Source organism: Channa argus, chromosome 12, assembly GCF_033026475.1.
Source record: "Channa argus isolate prfri chromosome 12, Channa argus male v1.0, whole genome shotgun sequence".
In the NCBI taxonomy this organism is placed as follows: domain Eukaryota; kingdom Metazoa; phylum Chordata; class Actinopteri; order Anabantiformes; family Channidae; genus Channa; species Channa argus.
In genome coordinates, this window is record NC_090208.1 from 15,835,902 (window position 1) to 15,846,608 (window position 10,707).

The 10,707-nt window shown below is 38.7% G+C and overlaps 3 protein-coding genes across 5 annotated transcripts; 2 read left to right on the forward strand and 1 right to left on the reverse strand.

The window, feature by feature from the left end:
• Positions 1-242: 242 nt before the first annotated feature.
• Positions 243-2,462, forward strand: si:dkey-183c6.9 (E3 ubiquitin-protein ligase TRIM15). Its single transcript, XM_067522739.1, is given in 2 exon segments — positions 243-1,332; positions 1,335-2,462. Coding segments are annotated over 2 exon segments (1,365 nt in total). The 5' UTR covers positions 243-401; the 3' UTR covers positions 1,769-2,462.
• Positions 2,463-2,535: 73 nt separating this feature from the next.
• On the reverse strand, positions 2,536-7,515 carry gmpr2 (guanosine monophosphate reductase 2). 2 transcript variants are annotated; one of them, XM_067522740.1, is made up of 10 exons: positions 7,387-7,515; positions 6,960-7,134; positions 6,490-6,609; positions 5,515-5,598; positions 5,241-5,414; positions 5,034-5,115; positions 4,624-4,730; positions 4,005-4,047; positions 3,765-3,924; positions 2,536-3,585 (listed from the first exon to the last, which is right to left on the reverse strand). In XM_067522740.1, exons 1-10 carry the CDS (start codon positions 7,404-7,406, stop codon positions 3,396-3,398), a joined length of 1,155 nt encoding a protein of 384 aa, XP_067378841.1. In that variant the 5' UTR covers positions 7,407-7,515; the 3' UTR covers positions 2,536-3,395. The 2 variants fall into 2 exon arrangements, with proteins under 2 accessions (XP_067378841.1, XP_067378842.1); XM_067522741.1 differs by lacking the exon at positions 7,387-7,515 and having other exon boundaries at positions 6,960-7,092.
• Positions 7,118-10,658, forward strand: nedd8 (NEDD8 ubiquitin like modifier). Of its 2 annotated transcripts, none has more exons than XM_067522745.1 (4): positions 7,118-7,341; positions 8,300-8,347; positions 8,451-8,533; positions 9,548-10,658. In XM_067522745.1, the coding sequence occupies exons 1-4, from the start codon at positions 7,267-7,269 to the stop codon at positions 9,672-9,674; spliced, it is 333 nt and encodes a 110-aa protein (XP_067378846.1). In that variant the 5' UTR covers positions 7,118-7,266; the 3' UTR covers positions 9,675-10,658. The 2 variants fall into 2 exon arrangements, with proteins under 2 accessions (XP_067378846.1, XP_067378847.1); XM_067522746.1 differs by lacking the exon at positions 7,118-7,341 and adding an exon at positions 7,816-8,185.
• Positions 10,659-10,707: the final 49 nt, after the last annotated feature.

Below are 10,707 nucleotides of genomic sequence, written 5' to 3' on the forward strand. Positions count from 1 at the left end.
CATCAGCGTTTTCACTACATTCAAGAACCATCCTCTAGGTTGTGTTTCCAATGTCTTTGACAGGTTAAACCTTTTGCAGTGCCTTGAGACACTGTCGGTACTTGACGTTAGCCAGCGCCTGGCTGTGCTGCTCGTTCGTCATCCAGCGCGGCTTTCCTCTCTTAATGTAATAACGCATGTCACCGAACCACTGTACCAACACGCAGCGAGAGATGCCAATCAGTTACTGACTCCACCTCAAGGACTTCCTGTACAGAAATTGAAACCGTTGCATAGTGCAAATGTAGCGAGCAACTAAATGCAGCAAAATTTGATTTAATTTCAAGATTTCTGTCAAACAGATCACCAAGGAGAATCTCAAGGACTGAATTATCAAATCAGGACCTACTTTTTTTGAAAACATGTCTGACAATATAAACACAAATCAAGACATTATTCTCTGTGAGACCTGCATGAAATGTGAGATCTCCATGTGTGTCAAGCACCTGGAGGCCCATCTGACTACTCCTGTGTTACTACAGACTCATAATCTGACGGAACCTATGGCTTTATGTGGGACTACTAAATGCCACCAACATGGCAAAGTCCTGGAGTACTACTGCTTGGATGATATGACCTGTGTGTGTGTATCCTGTGCCATTGAGGACCAGCAACGCCTTCACAAAATGAAGACCTTCTCTACAGCCCACAAAGAGCTCATGGAGAAGCTCAACACTGAGAAGCAGGCCTTACTGGTGAAAACCAATGATAAGAATGTGAGTCTTGAAAAGTGGGAGAAAAGGGAAAGAGAGAAGCTGGGATGCTCCAGTATGCATCTTATTGAGTCTGTGACTAACCTGCAAGACCTTTCCCTGACCAGTGTCCAAAGTTCAGTCTCTGCTCGTATGGTGGCAATCAAAACCAGTCAGAACAGCATACAAGCAGCACAGAAAGAGAAGGACACCTTTAGGTTCCTGCAGATGTATTCTCAGGTGAACCAGGATGTGGAGAATGCCAAGGCTGTGGATCTGAGAAGAGGGTTAGAGCCTGGGAGCGATCGTGACAAACTGGTTCAGGATATCAGAAGAAATGGTGAAAAAATGGTAAAGCAGGCAGACCAGCTGTGGGGATCCTTGTTGACTCTGGTTGATCCTGAAAATCACCAGAAGCCCCTTACTACTGGTTCAAATTTGATCTTTGACCCCCAGATCTTTGGCCCAGGCATGTCACTGTCCAAAGACTACAGGAAAGTTTTCTACAGTAGTTGGATGGGGGAATGCTCTGCCACACTTCTAATCTCCAGTACCAAACCAATTCCTAACTCTCAGAGGTGGCTGTATGTAACAAATGTAACAAATGTAACAAAGAATCTGCAAAGAACTTGAAGGATGGACCTGTGTACGGTCTGTGCTGGGAAGATAACCAACTCAGCTGTCTTACTACAGAGTATGATGATGGTTCTGAGGCATCAACTGATTCAGAGGGACATGGCATTCCCCAAACAAAGAAACAGTGTAGAGTTTCCTCTAAAAGAATTGCATGTAAGCAGGGAAATGAGACTGTGGCATGACCTGAACTGATAGAAGTCTTTTGGAACTTTGTTGACTCCTCCGTGTCCTTCTTCAGAAGAACTGGACAGTACCAGAGAGAGGAAATACTCACAGTTAATATCAGCCTTAATAAGTGGGACCTCGCCCCCTTTGTCCGACTGGGAAAAGAAAATGCCCAGAGTGATTCAATTTGGCCCCAGCAGCAATGGAAGTGCCAATGTGGGAAAAGAAACAAATAGATATAGCTCTGGATTCTGCCAATACTCTCGCAGGACTAATTGTTCCTGTGGAGAAATTATTGGAAGCCGGTGCATCACAGAGATGATTTGTGAACTTCTGTAATGTATGGAACCGATCAGATCATTGCTAAACATTACAGAAAAGCAATTGCGTGTTGCTACAAATAATTCATATTACCTTATTTCTCTGTCATAGGCATAAATCCGTTAAGTTGATGTCACGTGTACGTAATGGTACTAGTTAAAATATTAATTAAAAGCTTATCGTGTGACTGTTTGTGGTATACAAAACACACATTGTATAAATATGTAATGTAATATCTGCACCTGAATGTCTTTTTTTCTTTCATTCGAAAGTCTTTGTCTCCATCTGCTGGTGGTGAATGTGCCATTGCTGCAAATTAGCTTCCCCTTTGGTGTGTGATTGTGAGTACATATAGGTGAATGAGAAGCAGTATTAAGTGCTTTAGGAAAAAGCGCTATATAACTGCAAACCATTATCTTTTAGCTTTTGATTGACTGAACACACCGGATCCAGGTAATCAGCAGTGAGTAGGGTAAGGATAGTTGGAATACAAGCAGGGCCGGGGGCCTTGATGACCTGCTCACATAGGTCTTGTAAACTTGCTGGCCATTTCTTAAGGTACACCTGTACAATCTAACAATCAAGTTTTTACAAGGTTAGAAATTCCCATATTAAACTGGGTTGCCAAAACTTTAGGACCACCTCTTAATGATATATATCAATAATAAAAATGGTTAAAATGTTAGAGATGTGGAATGTCTTTATTGAATGAGAAAATGTAAAGTGAATTAAAAATAAGTTGCATTTTCAATTTATCTGACAATCATTGTCACATCTATGTGGCAAACAATAATAAAAATAAATACAACTTAATATAAGCAACTACAGACTGTGAGTTTATACCAAATACTGATAATGAAAGCTTTTCAAGAATAATTCGAAGTAATGACTACTTACTTTTAAGGCTACGATGAATCATAAAATCATTTGACTATCACTGAAAAAACCCCAACTAATTTTTGTATGAAATCAGTACTTCACCAGGATATACTGTCCTCTCAGACCACTAACTTACAGCAGACATTGGTCCAAATAACATAACACACACACACACACAAAACGTTTATGAAATAACACTATATATATATATACGATGGATGCTAAAAACCAATGTAATTCAGTGCAAATCTTAAAGTTCGACAAGGTACTGTTTATAAACAGCCACTGAATTGTATTCATTTAAAAACTGCTGAAAAACTAAGGAAGGACCTTGCACTGGAATGATAAGACGGCAGACTTGCAAAGAGGTATAGACAAACTGGCCTCTAAAATGCTTGGTGGCTTGTATGAAATAACAGACTTCTAAAGGGACTCAGCAGCCGTCTGCTTAATGAACTAAAGTGTTTGAAATACATGAAGGACCTCAGTTATGTCAAAAAGGGTAAAACAAAGATAAAATGGACAGCATTTAGCTATTAATATGCTATTAATATTAATATATTTAGCTATTAATTAATAGGTGTTTACAAATGGTCAGTGTACAAACAGCATCTGGGGGTCAGATAGACAGCGTTGCATTTATCCTTCAGTTGAGCTGGACCTTCAGCTGTCAGTGCCAAAGACAGTGTTGAGCTGCTGGGTGACCCTGATGAAAGTGGTTCTGCGGCTCAGCTCCTTCAGCTTGGCTGCCCCAACATAGGTGCAGGTGGAGCGAACCCCACCTAAGATGTCTCGTATTGTCTCGTCCACTGGACCTTTGTAAAGAACTTCCACTGTCTTTCCCTCAGATGCCCTGGAGGAAAAAACAGTGGAGGAGACAGAATAAACATAATATGCAATGTCCACAGCAATTGTTTGTGCAGATTCTCATTAGTGAATGATACTAACAGGTAAATATCCACGAACACTAAGACAAAATGATTGAATTAATGCATTTACTGTCTCATATACTGAAATTACTGTGACTCTGACCTGTACTCAGCCACACCTCCTGCATGTTTCTTCATCGCTGTATCGGAGCTCATTCCATAAAACAGTTTGTATTTCTTGCCATTTTTCTCAATAATCTCACCCCCGCTTTCTGAGTGGCCAGCAAGCATACCACCCAGCATCACAAAGTCTGCTCCTGCACCTAAACAGCCAAAGAAATGGTCAGGAGTCGATGTAACAGACAGAATTCTTACTAAGGTTGGAATCAAATCCAAAACTAACCAAAAGCCTTTGAGACGTCTCCTGGGCAAGTGCATCCCCCATCCTGCATGAAAGAGAAGAAAAGGGAAAGGACAAAACAAAACACCATGTTATGAGTGTTTGTCATGGCTGTGTGTGTACAGCCTGGAGCAAAAGACAAGTTTACAAATTCTCAGGGCAAAATACATGTCTAACCACTGATCTTTGGAAGAGAAAAGCAAATAGAATTGAAGGAAGTAGCGGAGTGTACAAAGTCTTTTTACCATTGGCAAATATAAAGCTGGAGGCAGTGGCAGGCTACTAAAGACTAACATAAAAACTGGAAACAACACATTCATATCATACATTTCCTGGAGCCTCTCCTGAAACCAAGACTCTGGTAAGTCACTGTGAAAAGTCAGGAAATAGCCACGCACATAACCTCGCAAAGAAGCACACATTGTGGGTTTTAGAGGTGCTATTGGATTCCAAGATTTGTTACTGTCAAAGATGTTAGCACAGACATAAAAGTGGCATCAGTCACCTCTACCTGAACAAGAAAGCAAACAAGTGCGTTTTGGAATATTGGACTGTTTCACAAATGAAAAACTGTAGAAATCCTATATACATCACTGGGTTTTTGTAGAAGAGAGTCACTCACAGAGATGATGTGGCCACCCAGGCCATGGGCTGCATCTGCACATTCAATCACAGCACTAAGTTGGGGATATCCCACCCCTGTCTTCTTGCGGGTGGTACACACAGAGCCTGTGGAGGAAGACGCACAGTTAAGACGTGACTCATAAGTATTGTTAGTCTGCAATCCTGGATTTTCAAAGAGGAAAGAGCATGCATGTCCAAATATATTCCAACCAAGGTGTACTTATTTTTAAAAACATTCCTTAAGTATAAACTCTTATACATGGGAAGATGCATTTACATATTAATGTTGTCATGATTAATTAAGGGCTTAATTTGGGGTTTAGTGTAAAAATTCAAAGTCCAGTATATAAACTGGTAATATATTATGTTGATTTAGCAATATGTGAATAGCAGTTTTACTGTAATCACCTGGTCCAATGCCTACTTTGATGATGTCAGCACCAGCCAGGATCAGCTCTTCTACCATTTCTCCTGTCACCACATTTCCTGCCTGAGCAAAATAAATATAAGGAAAAAAAGCAATTAATACTTTTCCAAGAAATGTTGCCCAGTGATTCTTCACTTCCCTTTTCAGCCCTACATTGTAGTAAAGACTTTAAAAAGAGACCCACTGACCATTATAGTCTGCGAGGGGAACTTCTCCCTGACGTCTTTGACAAAGTGAACAAAGTGTTCTGAGTAGCCATTTGCCACGTCTACACAGATGTACTGTAGCTTTGGCACCGCTGCCAAGATAGCTGAAATCCTATCAAAATCCCCATCACCAGTGCCTGTGCTGACTGCTAAGCTCTGGAAGATAAAGTAGAGAGAGTGCTGTGTTACAACAAATACCATCATTAATAAACTCCTTGGATATAAGTAACTACATAGTAAACAACCCTTTGAGTACCTCAAGACATTCAGGATGCTTTGCTGCAAACTCCAACCAGTCATCCACGCTGTAATGCTTGTGAATTGTGGTGAAGAGAGAAAACTAGTGGAAGAGAAAAAACAAAACACATTAATAAAGATATTCATGCAGAGATCTACAGCAACAAGGACACCGACACAGAATTAAACCTATGTAACTGGGAATATGTAAATGAATAATGATATTGTTGTGTGTGCTGTTGAATCTTTTTTTCTGTGATGTTTATCTTATGTTTTTGTGGTTTAAAATGACAACAGGCCTCTGAATTAACAAATAGTAGTTTGTATTTCTCAATGTTATTACAAGCATATAAAGGACGATGGCACATATAAGCCACCGAGAGTTAAGTTCTGGCATTTGAGAACCAGGATCAGAAAGATTTGATCACTTCTTGCTGTGCCTCTGAGCCGGCGACAGCCATTTTTGGGTTTTTTGTCTATAATGGTATGTCTGTTCATTCTTGTCAATGCAAGATCTCAAGGATGCAAATTTGTCACAGATGTCCACATGGCCTCGAGTGTTGGTCAAGGGTTAAGGTCACTGTGTTCCCACATTCTTTCAATTCGTGTGAACACAATTTCTCATGAATGGCTTGCAGGACACATGCATCTAAAATCCAACTTCACTAGTTTGCAGAGACATACAACCATGATAAGAAAGATGAAGGAACTGAGGCTTGTCCTTATTTATTAGGCTGCTGTATATGGATTATTATATATTATTATTATATGAGGATTACTATTATTATGTTGATCACAGCTTAGAATAAATTTAGTTTTGTTTGGACTACTTTTGTCACTTTGCCCTCTTCAAAACAAAGAACTGACAAGTTAACCTTTGTACAAGAAAAAAGTATGCCTAACATTAAAATAAATTCAAACACTATAAGTCTGGTGTGTGGTTCTTTGTGAAATAATAAATGCTTTATACAGAACCCATGTATTACAGTGGTACCTGGTGCAAAGCCAGAGCCATCTCGAAGGTCCCCACAGTGTCCATGTTAGCAGCGACAATGGGGATCCCTCTGTAGTTGCCCTTAGAGTTCCTGAAGGTGAAGCTCCTCATCAGGTCCACCTGAATCAAACAACCAAAATAACAGATCCTTTGGTCAACAAACTGTAAAAATACATATTTTAGTGATTTAAAATGATCCTCATGATTTATCTGTTACTAGTCACAGGGCGGCTGGAATCTGGGTTGTATAGATAAGTGCTTTATAGGATAAGTGCTTTAATTATCTTGCCAGCATGATAAATGTTAATGAGTGTATATACATTTTTATCCTTTAGTGACAAAATGCCCAGGCGAAAATGCAGCTTACCAGCATATAGTGTCAGAATTTCTGAGCTACCCTGAGAAAATGGAAACATCTATATTTAGGTCAGTAGGGTTTCATATAGGAAAAAATACAGCCGTATACCAACCTCACTCCGAGACTTTAATGTGCTTCGCTTTGGACGAAGGAGCACATCTTTGAAGTCCAGCTTGATGTCATTTTCGATGCGGGGCATGTTGGAAAAAAATGGTGTACAGGAAGTGTGGAAGAAAAATGTAAAAAAAAAAAAAAAAATGAAGCCGTTCTTCCAGGGGTAAGTCTTCCTGAAAGAGGGGGAGATCATTGTTCAGTATCTTTGTTTTATTTGTCTGTTCTCATTTTTGCACGTCTGTCCTCCAGTTAATGAAGTCATACACAAACTTGGTGTTACAAAATATCAGTAACTACAATCAGGCATGATATATGGCCTTAAAGAAAGCCAACAAACATCCGTCTCGCCTTCAAAATACGACTCAGCATTACCCAGAACTGTAAGTACTACTTCATAGTAATGTAATAAGGCTTAGTTTACTTGCCAGCTGTACCAAATGCTCATACGCTGCTGAAAAAGCTAAGGATCTTCACACTAACTAGACCATGTCAAAAAAGAGGAGCTTTGTCTCTTCGTCAAAATTCAAGGTTAGACCGGAAGATAGTGTCTAAATTAAATCCAATTGTTTAACACAGCATTTACATGAGTATAAACTAACGTCACTAATGCGTCAACGAACGAGTTATATTGTAGATTTATCAAAAGAAAGAAGTTACCTTTAAAATGTATATTTTCTTCTTTGCCACTGTTTCCTTTACTACTCTGTGTGCGGGAAGATTTTAAGGGTGGACACAAACTGACAGTCGTTTTGTAGTTCTTGAAAAGCTTCAAGAGTGTACGCACGTAAAAACTACAAATGCGAGTCTCGCTTTACGGGTCTTTGCGCCGATGTCGTAAATATTGTTCTATGCATTTTTGGGATTTAGTAAACATACTTTACTTTCACTTTGTTGGGATAAAGCTCACCGCCAGTGCTGGTGTGATGTAGCTATTATTTTAGGGCAAAATCAGATTTTCTTTTGTTACCGAAAATAAAGCCGAGAAAAGGTTGAAGCGGAACCGCTTTTATACAAACAAAGAGGCGTAGGGCTTTACCGAAACACACAGGAAACGCTCATTGAATTTTTAGAAAGGAAGAAATATCAACTTATTTTACCGTATACTAACGTTAAACATTATTTTTCATCCGGGGGTCGTCTAAGTATTTATCAATTTTGCACGTACTCGTACTGCTGATTCACCTCCAGTTCCTTGAAAAAGCAAAGATGCTGATTAAAGTTAAGGTAAGTTAAAGCGAGTATAAGCGCGATATATAGTCAACAATATATCAATCATTGTTGTTTCTGAGTTACGGATCCACTGTAATTTTCTAACTATATTTTATAACTTTATCACAGACGCTTACTGGGAAGGAGATAGAGATTGACATAGAGCCCACAGATAAGGTTTACCTTTATATTTATCTCCACACTTGTGCAGTGTTCTTACAGAAACATGTCATTCAGTATGTGTCATTAAACAATATGTTTTGCATCGTTTTCCATCCAGGTGGAGCGGATTAAAGAAAGGGTGGAGGAGAAGGAGGGGATCCCTCCTCAACAGCAGAGGTTGATCTACAGTGGAAAACAGATGTAGGCTGATACAAGATAGACTTTTTAACCCAGGGGATATGCTCTATATTTGTCTCACTGCCAACAAATCTAGTCAAATGTCCAAAACTATCACGGCTGAGAAGTGCTTTCTGTTTTTTCACAAAGTCAAGAAGTGTTGACTTTAAGATTTAATTTAAGGGTTGGTTTAGTGGACGATATTTTATGAGCTGTGTAGGAATCGCAAATGTTTTATTATTAATCCCCTAGTATTAGTTTCACTCCAATGAGCCACAAATTTGCTCTAGATGCCAACAGGGACACCATAGTCAGCATCAGGTTCTGCTTTGAATGCTTACCAGTACATCAAATGTGTATCAAAATGGTCCCCAACAAATGCATACATCTACTATGATTTGATTAATACTTGATAAATACTACTAAACTTTTTTTAGAAAATAGTTGGGTCTGTATTGAAATTAAACTATATACTTCCTACCTAACAGGAATAAACATGCCAAAGAGGTAGCAAATTCATAATATTCAGCTTCAACTAAACATTAACTTTATTTTACTCAGTGGAAATTTGCCTTGCAGTGAGGTGAAATATAAAAAATATGGAATAAAGATAGTGATATGTAAACTATAATAAAATACACAAGACAAATATTAAAAAAGATGTATAACAAATTATACATCTCACCACACTACCTCAAATGGCAAAAGGCACATCATTTGACTGCGTAACGTACAGTAGGAATACACCAAGCAATTATTATCTAACTTAAATTACCAAAATCAACATCACCCACCTTTTTTTCCTGCTTGGTCATGTTCATGACCAACCAACATATTGTAGCTTTGGTTTCTTTATAGGATTTGCTGACAATAAGAAAATTATATCTCTTCTCCTTATTAATATTTTGTGCTGTTGAAAATACTAAATACTTAATTTATGTGCAAGTATGACATAATAGGTGATATCATTATAATTGTTTTGAGTATCACAGTAACAAATAACATTTTCTAACTTGCATGCCTTTCCTTTGTTCTCAGGAATGATGAAAAAACAGCAGCAGACTATAAAATCCAGGGTGGCTCTGTTCTTCATTTGGTTCTTGCTCTACGAGGAGGACAGGTTTTCTGCGCTTCCAGAAGCCTCCGCTTGAAGCCTACATTGTAGACACTAAGCGGATACACTGAATACACACGACCACCAGTTGCAAAGTCACCTGGCAGCATAGAGACATTATTAGCGAGACTTCGGCTGTATCTATTGCAGCCTCTTTCATACAATTAAACATGTCCTGGCTGCAAACACTTTCTGTACTGTTATTAACAAATAAACCACCTTAAAACTGGGACAGTTATGGATTAACTGTCCTTTAGAAAACAAATAAGCCCATTTCCCAAAATGTCAATGTGTTTTGTTTTCTCTGCATGTTCAAAAAATGTCCAGCTACTTATTTTAAATCATGTGACACATTTGCTTCACATTTGCTTCTTAAATGGATTCCTTTAGTGTATTTGGTAGTATAATGTCATATAATTTGATATGACTGATGACATAATTTTGCTAAGACTAATTTGTTTTTGTGCTGATTGCATATTTTGTGCATACAGTGTCAACTGTAGGTCCTGTTTTACAGTGGCTTCAGTTTACTGTTAGTTTTATTTGTACACTCACTGGCTACTTATAGGTACAACTGTACAATCTAATTCAATCAATACAGCAGCTCTGACATGAATTCTGATTTTACAATGTTATAATTTCAATGTTATCAGTTTTAAAGTTGAAACTGTCAGAAATTTCTCATGTTTTGGCTCCCTCATTCATTCACTTTATACGGGCTTGGGACTGGCACCAAGTCCTCCTTGGTATTCAAACCCATGGCCTTCTGCATCCCAACCAAATGCTCTACCCCTGATCCACAAGGTCCCCCTCCTTTCATTCTTTTTGAATAGGGGTGCCCAAAACATTAGAACCAACTCTTCTCATAATGCTCTGTATCTAATAAAGTGGCCAACGAGTGTATGGTCTCAGAAGCAAATTAAAATGTTTGGCACTGCTGTGTCATCACCAATGTGGCCACCACTTCTGCAGAAGATGTGTAAATCTATATTATGCCACCGATTAAGTTGTCTGTAGAATAAACGCTGAAAATACCTCATGTTTTCCATTATGTGTAAATTCCTCTAAAATGTAAGGTACAGAT

Coding starts and splice junctions, on each gene's coding strand:
- gmpr2 (XM_067522740.1), bottom strand. CDS start 7,406: ATGAGCATTTGGTACAGCTG. Junction 4,048..4,623: donor TGGGTGGCCACATCATCTCT/GTGAGTGACTCT, acceptor TCTTTCATGCAG/GATGGGGGATGCACTTGCCC. Junction 3,925..4,004: donor AGACGTCTCAAAGGCTTTTG/GTTAGTTTTGGA, acceptor TTGGCTGTTTAG/GTGCAGGAGCAGACTTTGTG.
- nedd8 (XM_067522745.1), top strand. CDS start 7,267: ATGATATATGGCCTTAAAGAAAGCCAACAAACATCCGTCTCGCCTTCA. Junction 7,342..8,299: donor ACTCAGCATTACCCAGAACT/GTAAGTACTACT, acceptor ACTTTATCACAG/ACGCTTACTGGGAAGGAGAT. Junction 8,348..8,450: donor ACATAGAGCCCACAGATAAG/GTTTACCTTTAT, acceptor TTTTCCATCCAG/GTGGAGCGGATTAAAGAAAG.